General features: G+C 41.1%; 2 protein-coding genes across 6 annotated transcripts; one reads left to right on the top strand and one right to left on the bottom strand.

Annotated features, from left to right (window-relative positions):
- Positions 1–14480: 14480 nt before the first annotated feature.
- Positions 14481–17802, bottom strand: lyrm1 (LYR motif containing 1). 4 transcript variants are annotated; one of them, XM_068583876.1, is made up of 6 exons: positions 17661–17802; positions 16908–16982; positions 15994–16175; positions 15838–15898; positions 15054–15085; positions 14481–14946 (listed from the first exon to the last, which is right to left on the bottom strand). In XM_068583876.1, the coding sequence occupies exons 3-6, from the start codon at positions 16150–16152 to the stop codon at positions 14833–14835; spliced, it is 366 nt and encodes a 121-aa protein (XP_068439977.1). In that variant the 5' UTR covers positions 16153–16175; positions 16908–16982; positions 17661–17802; the 3' UTR covers positions 14481–14832. The 4 variants fall into 4 exon arrangements, with proteins under 4 accessions (XP_068439977.1, XP_068439978.1, XP_068439979.1 ...); XM_068583877.1 differs by lacking the exon at positions 17661–17802 and adding an exon at positions 16374–16518 and having other exon boundaries at positions 16908–16926; XM_068583878.1 differs by lacking the exons at positions 16908–16982; positions 17661–17802 and adding an exon at positions 16859–16894.
- dcun1d3 (defective in cullin neddylation 1 domain containing 3) lies at positions 17366–25292 on the top strand. 2 transcript variants are annotated; one of them, XM_068583873.1, is made up of 6 exons: positions 17366–17536; positions 17693–17733; positions 18636–18718; positions 19759–19800; positions 19969–20510; positions 23297–25292. In XM_068583873.1, the coding sequence occupies exons 5-6, from the start codon at positions 20077–20079 to the stop codon at positions 23832–23834; spliced, it is 972 nt and encodes a 323-aa protein (XP_068439974.1). In that variant the 5' UTR covers positions 17366–17536; positions 17693–17733; positions 18636–18718; positions 19759–19800; positions 19969–20076; the 3' UTR covers positions 23835–25292. The 2 variants fall into 2 exon arrangements, with proteins under 2 accessions (XP_068439974.1, XP_068439975.1); XM_068583874.1 differs by lacking the exon at positions 19759–19800 and having other exon boundaries at positions 17366–17733.
- Positions 25293–25478: the final 186 nt, after the last annotated feature.

The following is a 25478-nucleotide window of genomic DNA, read 5'->3' on the forward strand; positions in this document are numbered from 1 at the left end:
GCGGTGGGTTTTGGAAGAGAAACAGACCAAAATCTAACCCATAATTCACTTCATCATACGGAAGTCTTATACTACTGTAATGTATACTGATCAATACAAGAAGGGGCTTCATGGAAGAGTTTAAATAGTCAAAACAATAGGTTTTAAAAGGTACACCTATTTGTATCTTGTATTTCTCCATTATTAACTTTAACATTTGTTTCCTCAGCTGACACAACTGGTCACATCCATTTTTCCGCCAGCTATTTTGACACACAGATGAACTGTCTGCCAACTCTTTCCAACTGCATCAAGCAAATAGAACATGAAGAGATCAAATTCAACGAACTCCACGCGAAAAATGTCTTTATGCAACAATGCTTCACTCAAAAATCCCTTTGAATCAAAGACACATTTTTTTTCTCGCCCCCCAAGACATGGCAGTTTGGGAAGTAACTGAGGAAGGAGAAGTATGAAGAAGAGTCAACAGTGTGTAGAGCTGTCAGCCCGGCTTAGTGTCAGGGAAAGTACCGACCGCGCTGAGCTAGTGCCACAGTCTCCAAGGCCGGGCTCCAGCAGAGTGGTGACACTCCCAGGACGTGCAACCTTTTACCAACAGTTACCCTGGACAGCCCTCGCCACTGGATGTCTAAAGAGTAGCCATTTACATCTTATTAATAATATTTTTTTATACCGTGTGTACAAAGCAGTCAAGTCAGGTGTCATCATCAACATTAGCGAGGCCATTCCGGTATTTAGCCTTTCCGATGCTAGTGAATTCATGTTTTCAAAAAAGCCAGGGTTTCTTCTTCTAATCTCTGCCATGTAAATCACATTGTTGGTGTAAACACTTGTCATTCTCAGAAACCGCCAGTGGCCGGGTGTTAAGTCGCTGCATTCAGCTGAGGCTTACTCGTGTGCAGCAGGTGGAGAGAGCAATTACATGTACTGGAGTGAGACTTTTTTTTTTCGAGCTGAGAAGAACCGAGAGTACTGAACATAAAGCGTCTTTTGGCTCGGTTGCATCATGGTCTCGCGGGGCCTCCGTCTGAAGATAGTTTGGTCGCTTTACCACCGCTGTGATGGATTTCCCTGCGATAGACAGCCGCTCCCGCTCCATCTTTGAGCAGGAATGACCCTTGTGGTCAATGATTGTGTGGATGAAATGGTGTCTGATGACTCATATGATGTCATGTTGCTTTTGTTTGGCCAGTGAACAAAAGGTAATCCATGGCTATTTTTTAATAGGAATGTTGAGAGCATCACAGTTTGATAAAACACACAAAAACACATAATTACTGAGAATATATCATTATTCTAAATGTTGCATTTTGGCTGACTCCCGTCCATCTGAGGATTAAAAAAAAAAGGACCTTTCATTCAGCAACGCTATCTGCTCCCATAATAATCAGAGGCATAATTTTTGTGGTTCATTGTCTGTCTGTGTCCTCTGTATTCCTCCCGGCCTTTTCTACAGGGAACATCTAATCAGCTCCTGTGTAATTGGAGCTCTGTTAAGATGATCTGCAGGAGTGGGACGTCGGCTCTAATCACACACACACACACACACACACACACACACACACACACACACACACACACGATGAACTGCACTCTGGCAAGAGCAATTATTACTTCAACATTGGTACCTTTGGTTATAATGGTAAAATGGCATGTCCACAGGGAGTCGGGGACTCTAATAAGACGTTGTACATTTTCTCACTTTTACACCTTCTAACCTTTAAGATAATGCATCATTGTCCAGAGTGTGTGGTCTTTTCATCTGTCTTGTAAAAGGATGAGTGGTCAGAGAGGGGGTTTGTGTTCTGTCCTGTCAGATTTGGCTGGATTTGGGAAGTGGAGAGGGTTTGTAATCTACTGTACCTGAAAACATCATAAAACTCTTTTCTGCTCAGTGTCTGTGTTCTTCTCAATTGCATAAATGTTTGTTTTTTTTTCAGTTGGCATTTTATGCATTTTTACAGCGGTGGTCGTTGCAGACACCTAACGGAGATCTGCCTTCCACTGAGTGCACTTTTCTTGCTTTTCTTTTTTCTTTGTTTCTTTGCCAACCTCTTGGTGAGAGAAACTGAAAACCAGTGAAAATGACGGCTTGTCACAGTCATCTGCAGCCAGTTGAATGATGTCTTTGAGGTTTTCTGGATTCGTTTAGCACTATCACCAAGCTCTGCGTGCAATTTTACTTTACTGTGTGAAACAGGTGTTGTTTCTCCCCAGTTATCCTTCCTTTTTTATAATCCGAAACTCACTTTGTGTTTATTCCCGTAGTCTCCCTGAGGATTGATAAAGTGCTCGGGGCTTTCATAGACCTCAGCAGTGCTGAGTGTGCGGCTGTCCAGAAAAGTGACTACTGCACTGTCACAGAAGTGCAAGTTCCAAAGTACAACAGGACTTTCAGGGGTGAATCCACAAAAGGATTGTGCAGCTTTAGCGGGCGTGAAATCTGCACAAAAACGACAACAAAAGTGTAATTCTTAAAGCTTTTGCAATGATGAAATGCATCTCTAACTGTTCTAACAAGTGCTCCAGTGCTATTTGAACATATTTACAAGAGATACTGTGCATATATTTAGGACAAAATTAGAGTCCAAAAGCAGTTCAATAAAAAAATCTGCATTTCTAGTCACATGAGGTGACATTATTAGCTTCTCCACAGAGTGGGTGGTAACTGAAGCATATTTATGAGAGGTGTTCCAGCCAGACTTTGAAGTGATCAGAGCAGCATTGAATGTCATGTTTTCTTTTGTCTTCAAATTTAAACCTTTTCTTTCTTTTTGTTCTGATGATGTCTGTTTGAAAACACCGACTCGGACAGACTAGGATATCGAATCACAAATAGTCACTGTCACGTTGGCATTTCTTGTCCGTAGTTTTGAGGAATGCCTCTACAGGACCTGTCGCTGACATTTGTCTTTTTCTCTCTGTCTCTCTGTTCTTGGTGCAAAGGAAACATTTTGCATCACGGATAATTGGACTCAGACACAAAAAGATCAGCGCTATCTGAAGACATCTTTGAATTAGCATCCGCTTCCTTTTTAATGAACCCTGATTACCTCAGCCAACGACCAAATGCCGTTTCCAGCATGGCATCTGATCAAAATGCATGTTAAGCTGGGTACAGTCGCTTCAACACTGATGATTTGTTTCTGTCTGCTAGCTATAAAACGGGCCATTTCAGTTCAATTTCAGCAAAGAAATCTGTAATCTAATCTGTAGGAACGGAGCAATAACTACTTTTGCAACGGCTGCAATGGATACCTACTTGCATTATTACCATGGTTCATATATTGAAATACTTCTCTGGTGTTGTAGTAATTTATTAAAACTCACATTTATGTCATACCATCAACCTTTCTGCTGAATGAGAACAAAGTCCCTTAATGCTGTGTATGGCTCTGTGATTAGGCTCACAGCTGCTGAACAGGATTAGTCCTCCTCTTCTCCAGCTCTTGACCATTTTGTTCCAATCGAGCCATCTAATCTTATTACTTCACTAATTAACTGCAGCTGGTGGTATTTTTAGTATCTAGGTCATGCTGGCATCCCCGTGACCTGTGTGGACCGGCTGGATTCGTGTGGTTCTGCACTAACTCCAAGTAATGATCTGTGATATTTTGACATAGCTGCCTTGCTCTTGTCTGTTGGTGATTGATACGTCTCATTAGCGATTCAACCTTGTTATCAGTTCATGAAAGCGTTTCACAAAAAGAAAACCCTCTGGTACCCAGGACGGGATGTGTTTGGCCCCACTGATTGACTAGTAATCTTTAGGGGGATGCTGTGAACGGAAAAAAAACACCAGAGCAATTAGCAACAAAGATGTTTCCAAAATTAAAATGAAACACAACAAATCACGCTGATTAAAACATTGATTGTGAGTAATTACAAATGAAAGTGGGTTTTTTTTTTGTTGTTACACTTATTTCATCATTTCTTTGCAATAAGCTTTTTCTTTTTACTGCCTTTCAAGCACAACCGCAGCAGTAACCTTCAAAAGCAGATGTCTTATCAGACGGCTTAAAGGCAGTTGTTAGAGTGATGTGAAGCGACAGGAAGGATGACCACTGACATGCCCACGCTGACATCACAAACATCCAGTCCAAAATACTCTCCTCTGAGAAACTTGACCAGTCCATTAATATCACAATAACAGGAAAAGAAGGACAACTTCATCCGTTGCCTTCTAACAAACCGCAATTTTGTTTTCAGCAATACGTGCTTGTTGTGTAGTTGTGGCTCTGAGTTTCATAATGCCTCCTGATGGGGAGAGGAAGTCAGTGAGATTGTTGAATTCAGGACAGTTTAAGATGCTGTATAATTGTACAGTTGAATAACACCAAGCATTTAGTAAGACTTCATTTTTGTACCTTTATTTCCCATGTCTTTTCAAATGAATCATAACCCATTACATCATTCACTTGTCTTCCCTCAACAGCTGAAACTGTGCTCCATGACACATGGCTTGAATACATAGTGCTTTTTAACGCTGAATATGGATGATTCTATGATGAGTGCTATATTTATTCTACTGTCTATAATAAGTCTTAAACTGCCCATTTTCTCCGTGTGGGAAGCCCTATTTCTGGTCCGTGTGTTGGTAGGTATGTGAGCGCTGTAAAACCCTGACCTTGTTGTCACACTGAAAGCAGCGTGACCAACAAGTCACTGGAATGGTTTCCCCCCTGATAATTACAGCTACGCAATTATGTTTTTTTTTTACTATATGACCTTAAGAATATGTTATGATGTTAGAAAAGGCCATTTAAAAGAATCTAAAAAATGAATATTTGTTTTTTCAGAATGTTAACCTGTAACACAACTTAGGATCCAAAGGAGACCGATTCTGATGGAAATGACGAGCTGTGAATTGTTAGTCTTCCTACTCATGATGACTGTTTTCTCAACCACGCTCTCTTTGTCTGCTCTCTCCGTGCTGTGCAATCACACTCAAAATGAATCATCTGCCACTCTGAGTGCATTGTTTCTGACCAGGTCACCTGCTGCACCGGCACCCGCTCTGTACCAACCTGAACCCCCAGCCTCATTCTCTGAGTTTGCACCCGTTGCCCCGCTCCCTGTTTTAAAATGGATCACTCCACATGCGAAGAACAAAAAACGGGACTCACGTTTTCTATCTGAACAGACACAAAAACACAGCATTGACAGAGTGGAAGGCTTTTGTACATATATATATAAGACAATGTGGACGAGACAGATTAGCAATAGTGAGTATGCTCCTCTTGGGGAATGACTCATGAATGCGTAATGCTTCCTCCACATTTAGATCCAGTTGGAAATATTGTTGATGACGACTTCAAGAAAGCATTTCTTGCAAATGGTGACCTTGCTGATTAAATTAATTTAGTTTTTTATTGCCACAAATCTGTTATAATTTGCCATCCATCCAACCCCCTAAAGTCTTCACTTAATTCTATTCAGAAGGAAAGCTAATATGACAAATGATTTACCAACAGGGACTTAGTTACACTCTAAATTTAGAAGAGGACATCATTGCCTTGAGCCTTGTGCAGAAGATCACACTTTGAGACCTGTGATTTTTCATTTTCACTTCCATACGTTGCCTGACACCTGACAGGAGGAAGCATGAACGGGACCGTAGCTGGGAGACGTTCCCCTGACGTGTGTGTGCACATTTATAGGAATGAACGAGTCTGAAGGTTCATATTAATGTTTTAATGCCAGATTGTGCCACAGTCTTTGCTGCTGATGGAGCCTGAACTCTTTGTTCTCTAAAGGAGATTCCTGCTGTGCTTACCACCCTGACCATGCAACACCGGTCAGCTGACACCGAGCACCCATAGCCACCTACAACCAGTCGGCTGTGCACTTAGTCATGGTACATTTGTGCTTTATATCTGCCTCAAAGCACCACGGCAATCAATAACTGCTTTAAAGAAATGATGAGGGTTCATTTTTTCACAGTGGGACCACAAGCATACATTTTAACCTTCCTCCTGTGTTTGGGTCGGCATGGACCCGTTTTAGGTTTAAAATGCATAAAAGAACATAAAATGTTTTTATTGCATCAAGGCTTTTTGACTTTGACAGGAACCGTTATTTCAACAAAATTGAAAATGTTTTCACTAAATTATAAAATGCTCTGGTTGAAATTATGACCTTTGTGTTCGAAGCAGTTATAGAAACAAAATTTGCTTAATTGTTTTTTTGTTTTTTTGACAAATCTTTATGTTGTGTTATGACTTGTTCTGCTTTTTGATATATTGCTGAAAAAAAAAACACTTTTCAGCCTTTTTCTTAAAGTAAATTAACCTGTACCACCATAGAAGTTACTATAGTTAATAATATTAAAATGAAAAAATAAATAAAACAATCTTATTTAAGAGACATGTTCTAATACCCTTCAGTAATAGTCAGGTAACACAACAACCTTATATTTATTTATATGATTCTCTTGACTTTCATTTTACAATTTTCTTAATTAAAATTGAGAAGTATCCTGACAAAGAAAAGGCCCAGAGGCCCTCACAAAAATAAGTAAACATACAACAATATTTTCATGGATAAGGAAGCCTAACACGGTAACCAAGAGACGAGAAACAAATTAGGTGACAGATAATTGTTTTTCGTGTATTTTACAGCTGATTTGAGACATGGCCCCGACCCGTTAACACAAGAGATGGCACTGGAAAGCAAACACTGGAGGAAGTTAAAAATCATCTTTACACATCATAAAACAGGCACCTTTCTTTAACAACTACACCGTGCAGAGTGAAAAATGCGACTCACACACAGTTGAGTAGACATTAGCCGGTAACATTCAGGAAATCAAAATATGCATTAAACATGCAGAATCAGACAACCTATCGCATTGCATGAAGCAATTCTCACCCACAGTTTTTTTCCACCAAGAACAAAGAGGAAGGTTGTGTTTCCTGTCATGGCTGCCGCTGGCTAACCTTTTTCCATTTTTGCCTGATGAGGCAGGTGCTGGCCGGGCCTTTCAGTGAAGCCGTCTCCTCACTTTCACTACGCAGTGCTGAGACACTCTGGCTCTCTGCCCTGCCGGCCTCTTCCTCCCCCCTCCCACCCCTAACCTCCTCCTCCTCCTCCTCCTGCTTTGCTTTGTCTCTGACCCCCGCCCCCCCCCCCCGTTTCTCCCCCCTCTCCACCCGCCAACAGCGCTCCATCCAGCGAAGATGTAAACTAAGCTAGCACAACACCAACACAACCTCCTCCATTATTCATCTTCCGTCTTTAATGAGTTTTCCATCCACCTTCATGGATTTACCACAATTCAATTGTAAATTGTGTTTAATCGCTTTAATTTCATTTCACCCGACCTGCAGGAAGTGCTTCCCTATGCGTAAAATAGGAAAACGGAGCAAGGAGAAACATACGGGCACGTTAATGGAAGATGAGGGAACATTCATTAGCAGACAGGGTGCCCTAAAGACAAATGCAACAACTCACAGCACACGGGGTGCGGCGGCAAAATAGATTTGTCTCTCGCCTTCTCATATATCTCTTGAAACAGATTAGCCACCAGCTGGCTTACTTTACAAAACTCCGCTCTTCAAATCGAGCCTGCCGAAGTGCAACATTCCCAGTGGTCTGATCAAATTTTTGTCAAATTAATTTGATAATTAATCCTCCTCGGTGACTCTCTTTTCCTTTGACACTGCAGAGCTGTCTAGGCTTTCACTGTCGTGCCCAGCCAAAAGATCGTGTGTCAATCACACAGATAATATGTTTGTTTACATACCATGATCATGAAAAGGAGGCCAGCTAAATATTTGATGGCTTCTTCGAGTTACCCAGGAACAGTCACCCTGTGACCCAACACTAGAGTTGGACATCTGCACATGCAGTCATTGTTAAACACCTCTACCACTATTGACTGTGTTTGGACAATAATATGAAGCCCTCCCTGGCCTTGTGCTCTCTCTGCTCTGTGCGTTCATACTCATACAGTTATAGCTGTTTTGTGATTATGAAAGCGAGCTGTATGCACTAAAGAGTCTCTTCGGTCTCTCTCTCGCGCGCCTCTTTAAAAATGCAGACGCTGTTTTCTCAATCTCGTTCATCGTAAACTCGTCGTCATCACCCAGTCTGACACACTTGCATACGCTTCACACACTTTCCGCGTAGGGCCCCAGTGGACAGAGTTTAACCAAGCGTGCATCATCACTCGTCTGCGCCCTCCATACTGCAGGCATTCAAACAACACCGCTCGCTACACTACTCGAGTCGACCCACGCACACCTCGGCCCTTCTCCGCTCATCTCGGAGTAAGTGCTCTTTGAGCTGAGACAATGTGAAACGAATAGTCCAAACAAAAGGCGAGAGAAAGACAAAGAGTGAGTGGGACGGGAGTGAGCGAGGGAGCTGGAGATGAGACAAGCGTCTGTGGCTACAAGAAAGGGCAATTAAACGCTTAGTCATGATAGAACATCTCATCCTTTTATTGTCTACATTGTGCCATTCCAAATATAGCACTTATATGAAAATATCTCATTATTTTATGACATTTTTTGTGGGGTTTTTTTTGCGATTTCTCATTGAGCATGCTGCACTTCCAAGGTAACTCAAACAACAAGTTATGTGCACCGAAAACAACTATTATATCACATCATTTTTAATATGCTCTGATAAAGCTACGGTTGGACCCGAGGTGAACATAAGCTGTGGCTAGTATCTGCAGAAATGTCTTTGTTATGAATTGTTTTAATGAAGGCTCATTACGTGTGTGGCAGAAGTCTGAAGAAACGTTGCACTGCATCATCGATAAGTCTTCTCTTTTTAGGGAAAATATTCCATCTGTGAATCTATCTTTTTAAGTGTTCATGAAACTCTCAAAAAGATATAATTGTTTTCATTAAATCACAATAAAATCCCATAAGCCCACTGTAATCAAATAAAATGCCTGAGAGCCTTTGAAACGAGTATAAAGCATAACCCTGAATAGTATGATTGTTTGGAATTGAATCTCTGGAGCGCCGACCTAAACAAGAGCTAACAATTATTTCATTAAAATGTGCAACGAAAAGCTGCGATGCTGCGTTTTACGTTACAAAACACCAAAGGTTGTAAAGATTGTGGCTGCTATAAAGCAGCAACTGCTGAAACATTATGGCTGTGGTATTGTTATTGTCATTACTAAAATATAACTGAATTAAATAGCCACTAGAACATACTATGTTATTCATGATTCAAGATATGTTTAATGTCATGTGCACATATAGCTACAAACCAAATTACAATAAAGGTAAAAAAAATAAATAAAAATAAGGCACACAATAAAGTAAATGTATTGCACGAGAATAAGGCACAAGAATGTGATGAGAGTATTGCACAAACAGTGTATAAAGTGCACTATGCACTGCTACAAATGTACAGTTTGGTCGTGAAATGAAGTCACAAAGTCATGATCTGTATAGTTTATTTCTTTCAATCCTCATGAAAGACGACATGTGACTTTACAGTAGTGCTATTGGTGGCCTTATCTTGTGTGTTTTGACTGCTTTGTGAAGTGAAAACAAGGACAGACAACAATGTGATCTTCATCAGAGCATTAGGGCACTTTAACAAGATAAGGTAAGGAGTTGGATTTCCCCATTTACAAGCATTTAATTAGCGTAGCTCCTTGAGTACAACATTGGATGTCCACCCCCTGCGTCATTCTTTACCCTGTCATTTTCCTTTTTGCTCCCACCGGTTCTTCCACCATATTTTCCCCAGGGTCTCTCTGAACCCTTAAATAATGCACACAGAGTGAATGGCTTTAAGGGGCTGTATGATGGATCACTCTTCTCTTTCTGGAGCTGTTGTATTCTTCTTGTACTGAAGCTTATTTATCATTTCCATAATGAGACTCTCAGGTGAGTCTCTAACTATCTATATTTACACAAGACAACCTTTAAAAAGAACCGCTTTTCTTTCCACGGTCCAGTTTTTACAATGTGACATCGGCGCGAAAATGGGTCAAATGCCTTTTATTTTGAAAGTTTCTTTCCAAACAGGGAAGTCCACAAATTGCCAGATGTAGTTTTAATAAAGTTGTAGAAAGTACTACTTTTGAACTTTTTACAGACATTACCTCTGTTATTGTTATAATGCCAATATGGAAACGCTAGAATGAGAGAGACAGTTTTACAGCATAAGAGGAGAAAAACATTTAAGAAATGGCAAAGATTCAGTATATTTTCATTTTTTTCTTTTCTTTCAAAAATAACATCAACATCTCAAATGTCTTTTTAGTTTTTAGATGATGCAACAGATCCCTTGATTGAGACAGAGATCTTTGGTTCAAAAGCTACTTTCCGTGTAAATATACATGTTACTCCATTAAGCTAAGAGGTAATAATGAAGATATAAATGCAGATTAATGACCAGCAAATGTAAACAAACATGAAGTTGCATTTCCTAACCCCTTAGAAAAGGTTTATGGATTGTTTTGTACAATATTTTGGAGAAAATGCCCCAGGGAGAAGATTTCTCAGCAGCCTGAGTGCCTGAAACACACAGCATGTTGACATAAAGATAAGATGAAACTTTAATGGTCCCCGTTGGGAAATGAACCCGCTGCAGCAGTAATTAACCAAATATATAAAAACACAACAAATACTAAAGAGTCCCTTCTAAGGAAGTCTGAAGGTGAAATAACTTCTACTCACATGATTGTAAATGTATTATAAGTTAAATAACACAAAGCAAAACGTTTTGACTAAAATGTCTTTTCTATCCAGAAGGATATACAGATGCCTCGAGGAGGGGTCACGGCTACGTTCTTAAATCTGGGCGGCAAGATCAGGCCGATAGGCGGTCAGTGAGAGGTTGTTACACATACATGTTCACCCAGTGCAGCCTTAAAGGAATTTCATTAACTCCTTACATAACTTGTTATTAGAGTGTTATAAGATCCACAACGCAGCTTTACCACGACGCAGCCTCACTCCACACGTGAAAAGAGTCGAGGCTCTGTTATTGAAGTGTTTCATGTTTGGTATTTGTATGCTTCAGAATCAATAGCATACGCAGGAAGATCACAGATTGCAAGCTGGCACATTTCAAATAAACAGCAGGTTCGACAACCACTTCAATCTTTGATGGATTTGAATCATTTTTACACCTCGTGCCGCAGAACTAGGAAGTGACAGTGTGTGGAAAATAACAGATGTACGATCATATAGTTGTCACTGCTACACTGTTTATTTTGTGAGTCAGAAAATAAAGGGCATTTTAAAATGACTTTGGCTGTGCATTACTTATCGGGGAAGCAGTGCTTTGGTCAATATGCTCACAATGACCACGCTAAATATGTTCACCCATCTTAGTTTAGCATGTTAGCATGCTCACAATTGCTCATACGTGCTCACCACAAATACAGCTGAGGATGACGGGAATGTCTTTAGTTATTTACTCAAAACAAAAGTAGGTTGTGTGTGTTCACTACATCAGCTTTACAGAAGTAACTCGATTCCAGATGCACAATTTATTCATAACGGGTTTTCTAATGTGAATTAGTGCAGTTGGGCATGGTTTCTTGGTAATAGCATTTACTTCTCTGAGAGAAGTAACATAAGTTCTGTAATTTGTTCAGTCATGTTCCAACACAGCGCTGAGTTGTTTAAATGAATGAATATATTCCCAGCAAGAATGACTGAAAAGAAAAAAGAATGGCCATTGTTCAACAGGAATGCTCTCTCTCTCTCTCTCTCTCTCTCTCTCTCTCTCTCTCTCTCTCTCTCTCTCTCTCTCTCTCTCTCTCTCTCTCTCTCTCTCTCTCTATATATATATATATATATATATATGAATGCATGGAGTGAGTCACTACTTAGCGTTAATTTCAGTTTTACAGTTGAAACAGTCTGCTGCTGCAGCTTCTCTCCCATCAGTGGTCCATTATAGTGAGGAGAGTGATTTATCACTGAGGTAATGTCGTCTCCAGAAGAGAACAGAAAGAGCAGCAACAACCCCACACTTTAAACAAAGTGTATTTAATGTGCATCAGACAATCATTTTGTCTGATGCAGGAGAGGAAACTAATTGGAGACAGTGCTCAGAGAAACAAACAGAGGACTCGGAGGACTTTTTGTGTTTCATTAGCAGAGTGTTATTTTCACTCTTTGTCATCTTATCATACTGAGCAGGTGTGTGTCATACTTAATGCTAACTGAAAGACGTAATCACAGCTAGCTCTAATGCACAGAAAGGGTCTGTCATGGTTCTGAGGAGTGAACCCTCTGAGCCACATCAGGCTTCAGTACTTGGTATGGTGTGACCCCTGGTGGCCAAAGAGTGTTGGGCTCAACGTTTGCTCAACTGCTTTCAATCACGTCCTATCAGAGCTGCCAAGGTTTTCATTCTCCCATTTCTTCTTTCGACAAAAGCTTTATTTACTCACAAAATAGTGAGTTCCTTTAGTCGGTCATCAGACAGTTAGTCAGGCAGAGACTGGAGTTGATGTCCAGAATTACTCATCATGACTGTCTTCCTTCTTACTGGTCTAAATTTAGTTTAGCTAATTCAGATGTTACTGCAGGCTCATTTCCCCAGTGTGTCTCCTCGTTGGACCACTTGTCATTCAGGAGATCACTTGACAGACAGTCTCCCTTAAGTGTTCCTTTGATAACCTTATTTGTGTGTCACCCATCAGGTCCTGTGGCACCTTGTAGGATCTGTGGCTGCGTGACTGAAACATGTCTTCACTCTTTCTCTCTGTCCTCAGCAGCATGAGGACATACTGCCATGTTTGTTCCATGTATTAACCCACATATACTTAATCCTACCAGGTCACTGTTCACATTCGAAAAAACGCCACAGTCCAGACACCTATGGTTGGAGTCTGGTGTGTCAGCCACCGGACCGGACGTCACTCCATAAAACATGCGCACTTCCCTTCGCTCTGGTCCCACTGGGCTCCGTCATGTGGCTGCGTTCTGGCCGCTGCAGTGCTGAAGGACTAAGAAAATGACCTCAGGAAATCCCAGAAGAGAAGAGACTGTGCTTATCAAGGTGACTCAGTCCGGAGTGTGAAATTAAAATGATCCCGTAAAGACTACATTGTGAGCTCTGGAGGGTTGAAGGTCAGCGGTTTACAGCGCAGTGTCGCAGAACAATACTGAACTGCTAATGTGTGCCCTGCCGAGATTATCAGAAGTCATGTTTGCTCATCTACATTTTTCATTTCCACTTGTTGCTGGAAAGTGGAGCAGAACATAATAGTCCCCGCAGAATACATCAGCTGGAGAGGGCGTTATAAGTACATTTGGGCTGTGGCCAACTCACTGAAGAGATCCACATTATTGTGGTGGAGGCCTATCACTCATGCAAACTGCTGTGATCCAATAATCAAGAAAACTAAGTTTGAATTATTGACGCTCTGTTGAAAATGTCTAACCTAGGGAACCAATTCGATGAAAGAACATCTTTAGCTTACTCTTATGAATACATTGTAAACAGTTTTCATTTCTTTACTGCCTTTTGAGGAAAGGTAATCGTTTCTCTTGGAACAGTAATTTAAATGTGCATCTTTTAGAGAAGGAGGGAACATTTTTTACCAACTCTCATTGTACATTTAGTGCACAAAGATACAGTACATGTGAGTGATTACGCCTCTATTTGAAATACAAGTGCAAAGACCATGCACCAAACACAGTTCTCACAGAATGCAGTTTATTGTGGCAAATTAGATTTTAAAGAGCAGAAATGTACACATCATTTTGTACATTTTAGTAGTATGAGTAAATAGTAGGTAGTTTGCGATACAGCACTCAGCATTCAGTACATTCGAACACAAAGCAGTCTTTAATCTTCGACCACATCTGCAGGTTTTTGTCCCTTTTATCGACATTTGAATGAATCAACGGGTACATGAGAGAAAAGCTTCTTTCTGCTCAGATTTCTCAATAGAACTGAAAGTGATGCACAAACCAAACTGCTCTTTCCCTGCACTGGATTCATCGTTATGGAGAAACTCACAAAGACAACATGAATATCAAAGCAAATATGATATTTCATCCTCTTAATACAGATCCAGAAATGTTGGATAATACAGGTGTATTAAGTGTGTAAAACCTGTTTTGTATTATCCCTCTCTGTTCCTGTTTCAATGTCTTCCTGGAAAACTCTTTGTAAATGCTGCCTTGTTTTCACTACTGCGAGTGCTTGGATGTATGTGAAGAAGACTTACTGTAAAGGGTCTTTCCTCTGTCTTTCCCACCCACACCTGAAGAAAATCTGAACTTCTTAGGAAGTACACCATATGCATACACAGTACTGGTTCAGAATTGTATTACCCATCTTCCTCTGTGTTGTTGCCAACATTCCTGGAGTTTATTTAATATTTTCTGCATGAATAAACAGGCTGCCTATTTGGAAAAGCTGAGAAATGGGGCCAATATTAAGAAAAGATATTAGAAAAGAGAGATGTTCTTTGCCAAGTGTCTCAAATGATCTTACTTAGATACGCCAAATAACCGTCGCATCAAGTCACAGAATGAAGGTTTTTCAGACAACTTTATTTGTTTTTTAGCAGTTGTGAAAAAATCATAACAAAAATATACAACTTGATCTTATATTACAAGTCACTCCACCCCGACAGCCTTCCTGACAAGAACCCAAGCTGACACCCTTTAGCTATACCGAGGAGCTCACGTTCAGGCAATCTAAAGTAAAAAATTAAATAAATAAATAAAAAGACAATGAAAATTGGCTTTCTCCTGAATGACTAGTGTTCTAGCATCACAGAGTGCTTGTTACAGCTCACCACATGAGATCAATTTGTGGCTGCACTCTAGTTTCCTGCCCATGGTAACTTGAACTGCTGGCGAGGAGCGAGGATATCGAGCATCAGGTCTCGTCATGTGACTGTAAGTATATTGGCTTGGCCTGCTTCCTCAGCCGCTGCTGTGCTTTCAGCTTCCTGCCTTTCTGAGTTGCCAATCCAAGCTGTGGCAGGTACGTCTACAGGGACATTCAGGGAACAAAGCAAATGAAGGAAATTCCTCGACAACACAATAACCTTCACAGAGAAACTTATCCAATTTGTCAAATACATTGTTCTTACTTACAGGCCTCGGATATGGGTTCCTGTAATGTAAACCTGTAAAAATAATGACAGTGTCAGTCATTCTTCCAAAACCAGAAAGTGTTCTTTCCTGCTGTCCTGCATGCTCGTATACACGGAGCAGCAGATTCTCTCAATTTACGAAGGATTTCTGTGGTGTTTTAATTAGTAACTGTACCACTTTAGCCTAATTTGCCTTTCAAAGGCACAGTGTAAACTTTTGTTATAGTATCCCTGTGGTCAAGTTCTAGCACCCGTAATCTAAAAAGGGGAAGGGCTGAACATGTATACTAAATGGTAAATGGACGAGCTTTTCTAATCTCCCCACCAGTCAAAGAGCTTTAACGCCACATGTTCATTCACCCATTCAAATGTATTCATACATCGACAGGCAGGGGCTACCATGCAAGGTGCCACCTGGCCATCAGGACTGTTTCATTATTCATACGCAGCTTACGGGGGGAGTTTGGGGTTAAGTTTCTTGTCCAAGGGCACATCAACATGGACTAGTACTAGTAGGGACGGGGGTCGAACTGCAGAATCTTTGACTGAAGGAAGACCCGGTCTAACATTGAGCCAGAGTCGCCCCACGCTACGAGATGCCACTATTTTTTATTCATGACCACGTTTTGATGCTACTTAGATTTTCGTCAAGTCAGAATATTTGAAACACCCATATGTATAAATAGTGTTACCCATGTCCACAAATGTATTACTGTGGTTTTCACCAGAGTGAAGTTTAAGTCAAGACTTATGTAAGGGAATGTGTGGAATCTCTTCACTCTTACCTATTTCTATCCTGGCTTTACATTCTTCTATACTCCTTTGTATCGATTCTTGATCTGTGAGCTGAGAAGAAGCACAAGAAGAAAACAATGAGTCACACAAACTGCTATAAAACTACTGCGTCGTCATTTCTGAGACCAGTGCACTGTTGCTCACACCTGCTGGTTCTGTCTGAACAGAGAGCTTGCCTCTTGAAGAATGTATTTTCTCTCCGTCTCTGTGTCACTTTTCGCTCCACTCTGTGCCTGCCAGCTACGGGCGATGCGAAACACCCGCGTGTACAGTGACAACACCGTCCTGCGAGTGGAGGCCGTCATCAGGGCTCACAGACAGCAGTTTCCTGCGCATTTAAGTAGTTTGATTTGGAAATTAATAACGGCTTCACAAATCCTGTTACTAACTTCTGTTTTTATGAAGCTCAATTCCTGCTAACAAACAAATTGTTGTATTCTAACAAAGTTACTGAGAACACGTCTATATTTAGAGACAATGTATCAAACAAGAGCCTCAAGCTTTGATAAAAATTTACAGGACATACCAGAGAATAGAAACTAGGCTTTTGGTGTCCCACGGGATGCCTTCAAATTCCCATTCAGTGTTGTGTGTAGTGGCCGGCTATGACACAGCAAACGTAGCAGCTGCAGTATTTGCCCAGAGACTAAGAAACCAACCAGTCCACTATGCTGGAATAAGGCCCAGATTCAGTCAGGTCAGTGTCTCAGTAGCATTGTGGTGATTTGATTAAACTTAACTTTATTTAAATCTATATGCATCATGTGAGTAAAACAAACAAACACGAACTCCCAACTGTCTCAAAGAAGTTCCTACAAGAAGAGTTCATGCAAGAACCCAGGACTTGTATTAATTCGTGTTTGCTAAACAAAAAGCAGGACTTTCGCAGCACTTGTCAACGCGAAGCTAGCTTTTCTTGAGATTTCTCCTGACAGCGCCAAGAAGACACACAAAAACGAAGAATAAAGAAATAGCGATGCGAGTGCCATTCGCATTACCAATTTACGTTACCGCGCAATATGTTTTTCCAGTCCATTCAATATAACAATCCTTGACCTACCGACTGTCTGGAGAGGAGGCGACAGAAACACGTGTCGCATGGCGATGACGTCACCCCCAAGCTGGTTTCTAAAAGCTGCGAAGGAAAAACAAAACATTAGAATACTCTTCGATAAAGTTGGAGATGTTTTACGAATTTAAAGTAGTAGCACCGTCTCTACAATTAATTATTTATAGGGAAACATTTAGCAATGTCTAATGAGTTATCAGGTTTTTCAGACATTTAGCGTTATATACGATTATAATAATGTAAAATATCAACAAAACACGTGCTTGAGTTCCGTTGATTGATTTCGTGGCAATCTATCCACCTGGGTGTAATGCAGCATTTACATTATTTTTATTATATGTTTCAGCATATTATTTTGTTAAAATTTAAAAATATCTTGTCGTTGCCATTGCTGAGATGCAGATCAGCTGTTGGCTGCTTGTCGGCAGGGAGGAAGTGATGCAGGAAAATGCCCACTGAGTAGCTTCACTCAATGACTAAAAGGGGGAAGCACAAAGAAATGGACTGCTTTGGTCCCAGACGGTGCTTTAACTCACTCTAAAGAGCCAAAGCAAGTCAGCATTGGTCAGAAAGCACAGTCTGGTAGCTGGCCTTTCACCTGTTCTCTTTGAAAAGCGGAGGTAAATACGACACCGATGTGGAAGTTTTTAGCTAGCTGCCCGCTAGTTAGCAAGCTTTCTGAGTGAACGCGACGAGTTTGCCTCAGTTGGTTTCTGGTCGTACGCGCTGAACTGAGCAACTTACTTTCTTCTTCACTCGTACCGGTGATCCTGAAGTGATGAACCCCCCATTTCAGACGACAGGGCTGCCCAAAAAGGTGAGTTTGTTGACGACGTTAACTGTGGCGTTCAATCGGAAGACATAGTTAGCTTAGCCGAGAGCTAACTTTTAGTTGCCCGAGCTGATGCTAGCTAGCTGTGGCGACGACGTCAGGGCTAGGCAGGATTTTTGTGAATGTAACGTTCGCATCAAATGTCCTGGTGGCGGTGACGTGATGTCGATAAATAACCTCTTTGACACAAGTACTCTCTGAATAAGTGGATAGAAGAAACACACCAGGTGTTAATGCTGATCCGGACACAGTTGACAGGACATCTGTAAGTGTTGTGCTCTACAAATGTCTTTGTTGTCTCACAGTTTTAGGACTAAATCTAGTGAGCTCAATGAAAACATATTGTCTGATTGCTTGACGTTAAGAGTTGGGCTGCCTCGGCAGGCATGTGATATTTAACACAGTCCAATAAATAATCTATTATGTGTTGAATTTGAGGTGGAGTTAGCCAGGAGATGCCAGTGAGACATTTGCCTCGACATGCCCGGTTCAATGATCAGTCCAATCGCTTTGCTCCAATGCCGAACGTATGTTCATTATTATCGTGATAACCACACAAAGTTAAAGTTGGTTTCAAAAGTCAGTTAAAGTTATAGTTTTACAGCAGTGCACATGAGTTGAATCAGATTCAGGACAAAGCCTGTCTGTGACCAGTGAAAAGGTCTTTCACTGGACACCTAGAGATGTTCAACCAGAGGTGTTTTAGCTCCTTTAACGTCTTCTTTGTGGTTGTAAATCAGTAATTAAACAATCCTGCAATGAGGCTAACTGGTCTGAGTACGCTCAAATTACATATTCATGGCATGTTAACAAAAATAGTCCTGCAGGTTTGGGAATGATGAGCTATCACTTTCTGCTTATGATGACAAGATAATGTGTCTTTTCAGCATTGCGGATGTCAAGGTCACAACGATGGAGCAGAATAGAAAGACACGTTGATCTGTGGTCAATGCCTTCAGAGGGATCGTCTGTAAGTCATTTACAGCTACTTTTTGTTTGTTAGTTATCAAACAACAGATCTGTTATAGCTAAATGATTAATTGCATTAATGTACATGTGAAATCATGCTACTTTGTGAGGAATGGGGTAGGTAAATGAGAGATAATGCTTTTACACATTTCGTTAAATCAATTACTTCAAACACCAGTTTAGATGCACTTCAGTCAGATTTTCATCCTCTTCAAATAATTATCTCAAGCATTCCCCGCTTGTTACTTGATCAGCATAATACTTTTTTTTATTATTCTCAAGTTATTTTACTCACCAATCACAATCCTAGTTGTGCCAACATGTTACTTTTCAGTGTGACATTCCCCTTATCTTTACCATGCTCATGTGTATTCTCTTTTAAAAGCCTGTGAAAATCTGGAAAGGGACACACATGACAAAGTAGTCATGTTTATTTTTAACCTCAAGAAACAGCCTCACTTTAAGTTTTAAAGTCCATCTAATCATAATAATCGCTGTAAAATGGCTTTAAAAAATGTTTGCCGTTTTCATTGGCAACCCGTACTAGCTCCACAGTCTTGGTCCATGATTGCTACTTTAGAAAGATAATCATTTCGTGATTGCATTTTTTTTCATCTGCTGCCATTTCTGCTGGGATGTAGTAAGACAGCAACACTGGTGAAACTGTCTCTGTCAAACAAGGATGGTCTGTTACGGTTTTCACTGCTGATACCGAGCAAAAATAAATATATAATTTATATGGACATATGATTATCGTCAAAGTAAATGCAATAAAGCCCATAGGTAAAATAATAAGTTAAAATCATACACATTTGGGTACATTTTAATTGCCTTTAACTGGATGATGCGTTGGTGTCACAAAGGAAAACCTTCTTTAGTGGCTCTGTTTAACACAAAACCACTTGAGTACATTGTATGTGGTTACCCATAATGTTTGTTCTAGTATTTATTTTGTAGAAGTTTCAATGGTAATCAACACTGCACGCATTGGATTCATGCATACATATAGACTGGTGTTTTCTCTGGTCTTCACCTTTTTAGGGGTTTTCAGTCTGGCAGTGAATCGTGGCAGATTTGGCACAGGTAGTGTAACTTCCTGACCTTTAATGCTCAAAAATCCTTGTACTCTGAGTTCGTGCTACTACTATCGACAGAAATGTGGATCCTGACCTTTTGATTTTGAGGAAGGCTGACTCAGTCTAGAGCTGCACTCTACGACAGTTAACATGTTTCCATTGTTCTCTACCTCAGGCCTGATGTTATGTTGAGACGTCTCGCAGGGCCAGAGAAGAGGCGTCTAGGTGGCTCGGACGGGGACTGAAGGTGAGGAGGAACAGACCAGGGACCAGCGAGGAAGACATGGGTCAATGTGTCACCAAGTGTAAGAATCCGACGTCCTCACTCGGCAGTAAGAGTGGAGACTCCAAGTCCCACCACAAGAAAGGAGTCAGTGCTGGTGGTGGCAGCGGCCACAAAGAAGATCCCAGTGGTCTGTGTAGCAAAGCCACCAGTGAGCTGTCGAATGGCACCAAGGCCTTGGAGGTTACAGTGGAGACGCCCGTCATCGGCGCAGTAATGGGGGACCCACGCAAGGACGAGTGTCTGGATGGAGATGGGCTGTCAATGCTGCGCATCGAGGAGCTGTTCTACTGCTACAAGGATGAACAGGAAGATGCTATCTTGGAGGAAGGCATGGAGCAATTTTGTAATGACCTGTGTGTGGATCCGGCAGAGTTTCGTGTGCTTGTTCTTGCCTGGAAATTTCAAGCAGCCACCATGTGCAAGTTTACAAGGTAAGGCGGAGTTCTGGGAAATGGAGCGTGTTGTTACTGGCGTCTGTTAATCTGGATGAGCTAGTATTACTACTGCACAGTTATTGGCTTTAGTGGCGAAATGGACAGGACTGGACTCAGTCAGATATTTCCTCATCCCAGACAACGGAAACGTATAGTTTTATCTTCGCCTGCCCTGATTTGATTACCAAACAGGATGCCGTTTTTTATATATTTATTTGGTACTCAATTTGGCAATTCTTTGTGTGTCCTGGTGGTTATTAGTTTGTTTATCGCTTGGGGGAATTCACTTTAATTTTACACACACACATATGACTAAAATACACATAATGAGGACCTATAGAAATGCAGTTGGAGAGATGTTACCGTGATGAGGTCATGGTCAGGCGCCCCCCAGTAGTTAGACGGTTGGTTCCTTGCTAAATGGCACCTCGGCAGTGCCCGCAAGGTGAACAAGCACCTCTCCGGGTACTAGTCCAAACTCTGTACTTGCTCCGTGCGAGACTTCAACCGCCCAACCTCCAGTTCCCAAGCAATGTCCCCATGGACTAAGCTACTGCCACATGCCATTAACTGCAATGTCCCTTAGTGGCCTCGGGCTATCCATCATTTCCTCTTAAAATGAAAACCACTTTTTCAAAGTTCTCTGGTTCAGCTGCTTCATGAAACTATTCCTTCTCCTGGTAACATGCTATCAACTCAATTACACCAAGTGAAAACATTCTAGGGTTTACTTCAATTAACATGTGGGATTGGGGCTAATCGAGGCTTACAGAAACGACTTGTTGTACTTCATAAGTCTCTTTAGGTAATTTCACTGGCATTTTACACCATGTACTAAAATATGGTTAGAGAGGCTGTCCAAATCTTCCTGCTACTCAGTTCCACATTGACACCGTGTAATATGTACTAATGGGAAGGTACTCGCCAACACAATTCTGAAGAAATTTGGCAACGCGGTTATATGAACAGAAAGTCAGTGCACCTCCACATGACCCTCACTACGTCCAGTATAGCAAGTCGGTGACAATGTCACTCCTATTCCTGACGAGGCAATTTGCCACAGGCTGCTGTTGTCAGTGCTCATGAACAATGAAACAATACGTTATGAATACTTGTAAAAAGCTTTTAGAAATGCAAAGAAACTCAGAGGACTTTAACACCGGTCAGTAATTATTGAATTGAATTAGAAAGTATATCATAACTGTTATAAACTGGCTATGCACTTGTTATTAACAGACCAATCGCCCATGGGGACACAGATGGAATGAAATGTAATGCCATGAATCTGGCCGGGATCTTTTTTTAAAAACTTTTCTATCCTTGTAATCTCTACACGCTTGTAAACACACACACACACACACACACACACACACACACACACACACACACACACACACACACACACACACACACACACACACACACACACATATATCTATATCTATCCTGCTCTGCACTCCCACTGCAGTTAGTGTCTGAGATGAATAGAGCCGGTCGGGTCACTTGTCTCACGCCGCCCCCCCTCCCTCTGATTTTTAACTCAGCACTTTTCCATCCAGAGGCTTCGGACAACACCACACTCTGGTTGCCAACGTGTTTCATTGTCAACTAATGCTTACTGAAGCTGTTTATATTCCATTTGACTTTGAAAGCCTATATTGTTGGAGTGCTCAAATAACAAAGTAAATCTGCTTGAAGTGAAAAAATGTTTTTTAATGTTTCATTTATAGTAGTAGTATTTTTAAATGTCTTCCTGAAACTGCAAGGGGCAAGGCCTCCTCTGTCAGTTATGTTTCTGGTGTTTTTTTCAATCTTTCTATTTGTCACATACTCAACAAATCTCCACATTGTACAGTTAAATGCTTTTTTTCCTCTAGTACTGACCTTTTTAAAAGAAATATAAAATTACATACATTTACATACAGTACAATATAGCAAACAGAGTTAGTCAGATAGTTGTTATAGACATACTGCCCTCTTGTTTGTGCTTGATGTCCTCTCACGGTTTTGTTGTAGCATTTAACACATTTAGTTTTGAGTTAGGTCTGGTGCTGACGATTCGGTTTAGTTAAAAAGTTCTTTGCTGGGCCTCATCTTTTGTGAAATGGTCCACTCTGATGGTAATAGCAGCTGGTCTACAAGGCTCTAGAACTCTTCCTTTTGTTTTTTCCACGGGTCCAAAAATAATTTCAACTGCTCGTAAGTCAGTGTAAACTATCAACAAGTCTTAATGTTATCCCTTTACTTTGTACTTTTACAGTAATTTTTTGTGTTTTTTTTTTCCTCTCACATAAAAACGCACACTAAAAGCGCAATGCTCCTAATTTATCTCTAATATTTATGTTGCTGGGAAAACATCTCCTTCAAACAACTGGATTTATTCACGTTTCTTATCAAAACTAGATTTTAAGCGATTACATGTGAACACATCATGATAACGTTATAATCTAACGCCTGAACGCACCATAATATAACCAAACAGAACCTTTGTGAGTCGTGTAAATTCCAACACGGACTGGTTGTGTACAATATAACATTATCAGAGATCGGTGACTAGAAAAGCATAAATGCCCTGATTGCATCATTTACTGAATTATTTTGATCATTAGTAAAACTTTATTGCACACTGTGATGGTTAATGTTAAACTGTGTTAGAGCACCATTTGTCATGGGTGCTAAACTGTGACGGGGCGCTGCGTGTGGATCACGGATTGACAATGGTCCGTTACAACACTAGTCCACTATCACGCTGATGTCTGTTCCTGTTTACTTTGTGTCACCAGGAAAGAGTTTGTTGACGGCTGCAAGGCCATCCAGGCAGACAGCCTCGAGGGTATCTACTTACGTTTCCCCGTCATGATGCTGGACGCCAAGGGCGAGGAGAACTTCAAGGACTTGTACCGCTTCACCTTCCAGTTTGGCCTGGACGCCGACGAGGGCCAACGCTCGCTGCAGCGTGACATCGCAATCGCCCTCTGGCGCCTGGTGTTCACGCAGGACTCTCCTGCCATCCTGGAGCACTGGCTGGACTTCCTGTCGGAGAACCCCTCAAGTATTCGGGGCATTTCAAGGGACACGTGGAACATGTTCCTCAACTTCACCCACGCTATCGGGCCTGACCTGAGCAACTACAGCGAGGACGAGGCCTGGCCCAGCCTCTTCGACACCTTCGTGGAGTGGGAGTTGGAGCGCAGGAAAAAAGAGGAACAGGCACTGATGGAAAAGGAGGAAGAGGGGAGTACTGAGACAGAGTCTTCTCCCACCACAGATAGACTTGAAACAGAGGGAAGCCGCGGCTCACAGACGTGGGGGGGTCACTGACCAGGAATCAAGAAAATAAGGAAGGGCACGATATGATCTACACCTGAACTGTACATCTGTGAATCATTGGATGAATATTAGTATTACTATTACAGCTGTTCATTTTGTTCTCCTTTTCTGTCTGGGTGGGATTCCTGCTTTGCACCCTTTTTAGTTTTTTTTTAAAGGGCTCTAAGAACTGTGATTTTTAAGCACTTCTATTTAAGTTATTATTTTGCTTTTTTTTTCTTCTCCTCCCATGTGTGTTTTAAATAATTGGATATGTGTTTCATTTCAACCTCCATCTACCGACCATAACCAAGCAGAGTTGGAGCATGGTTTTAAAAACAGGCGACAGAAAGCAATTACCCCACAATTATCATATAGACAGTTCACTCTGACTTGATAACACTGCTGATAAGTTTAGTACAAGGATGTAGTTAAGAAGAAGGGACTTTTCGGCAACCTGTTCATGAATATTGTTTTACTATCAAAACATGAGATTAACCAAAAGGGTCCGGGTCAGGGAAATCATCTTGATTGGACTAATTGTTGGATTGTATTCTTATATCTTGCAGTGCTGTGAAGATGAATTGGTTGCACTCGTATTGCCTTCACAACCACTTGCCTGCAATTATGTGGCAAACTGTAATGGATTACAATTCTGTCACAAGGGCATTTTGTTTTTAACGATAACACAACATTGTAATATCTATTTAATTCCAAGTAACGGAACCACCCTCTCTTCTGTGTGGAGTGTTTTTTGAGTGCAGCGACTTAACTTGTGCAGCTGGCTGTGCTTCCTTCTGACCTCTCGCATCTACCATTTTGATGTCCACCTATTTTCAAGAAGCAGTTAAGTGTGTACAACACAATGATGCTGGCTTTTCTCGGATGCCTCATTGATCTTATTTTAGGAAGTCTGGAACACAACGAATTGGCTAAAGCTGTATGTCTTGGTCATTTCTGAACAGACGATGCCTAAACCTGCGTTGCATTCAGGACCGTTAGAATGCGCTTCACACAAAGCTTTTCTTGTTTACCTTTCGGGAGTTTAAGAGTCATCACGTCCTTGAACGCTTGATACAAAATTTAAAAAATGTATGCGTACTTCACAAATATTGTTGACCGCTGCTGGTATTGGTTGTAATGGATTGCACAAAAACCAATGGCATGCTTAGTCGTTATACTTGCAACACTTTGCAGAAAGATTGATGTCAACCTCATTATTTTAATCTTGAATCTTTTCCAAACTGTAGATTGACCTTAAGTATAGCCTAGGGTGTTTTGGGATGAGTGAATGTTAACTAGACATGGTGGCTAATCAAGGGGCTGTGGTATGGGTCCAGTGCGGTAAAATGGTGGCCATAACCTAATCTGTTTGGTTTACATCTACAATGATTTTATTTCAGACCCCCTTTGTCCTTTTTTATATAAAATGTATTGATTTATAATAAATAAAAACAGTGTTGAACTTTTGACTGTTGGACCATGGACATCTGTGTGATTTTTATTTTACTTCAATCTCCCTTTTGCTTTGTAAGCTCCTGCTATGCTGATGCTGAATGGCATGCTTGCATACCACGGTGTTCAATGCCCTGGAGGTGGTTATGCAGCAGCGGACTTTGTGGAGGCTTGTCTGGATGCTGGAGAGCAGCAGCAGCA

The sequence above is a fragment of the Clinocottus analis genome, unplaced genomic scaffold (assembly GCF_023055335.1).
Source record: "Clinocottus analis isolate CAN_PGR_092001 unplaced genomic scaffold, fCliAna1.0.p SCAF_19, whole genome shotgun sequence".
In the NCBI taxonomy this organism is placed as follows: domain Eukaryota; kingdom Metazoa; phylum Chordata; class Actinopteri; order Perciformes; family Cottidae; genus Clinocottus; species Clinocottus analis.

Coding starts and splice junctions, on each gene's coding strand:
- lyrm1 (XM_068583876.1), bottom strand. CDS start 16,152: ATGACGGCCTCCACTCGCAGGACGGTGTTGTCACTGTACACGCGGGTG. Junction 15,899..15,993: donor TGTTCAGACAGAACCAGCAG/GTGTGAGCAACA, acceptor GCTTCTTCTCAG/CTCACAGATCAAGAATCGAT. Junction 15,086..15,837: donor TAAAGCCAGGATAGAAATAG/GTAAGAGTGAAG, acceptor TTATTTTTACAG/GTTTACATTACAGGAACCCA.
- dcun1d3 (XM_068583874.1), top strand. CDS start 20,077: ATGGGTCAATGTGTCACCAAGTGTAAGAATCCGACGTCCTCACTCGGC. Junction 20,511..23,296: donor ACCATGTGCAAGTTTACAAG/GTAAGGCGGAGT, acceptor TTGTGTCACCAG/GAAAGAGTTTGTTGACGGCT.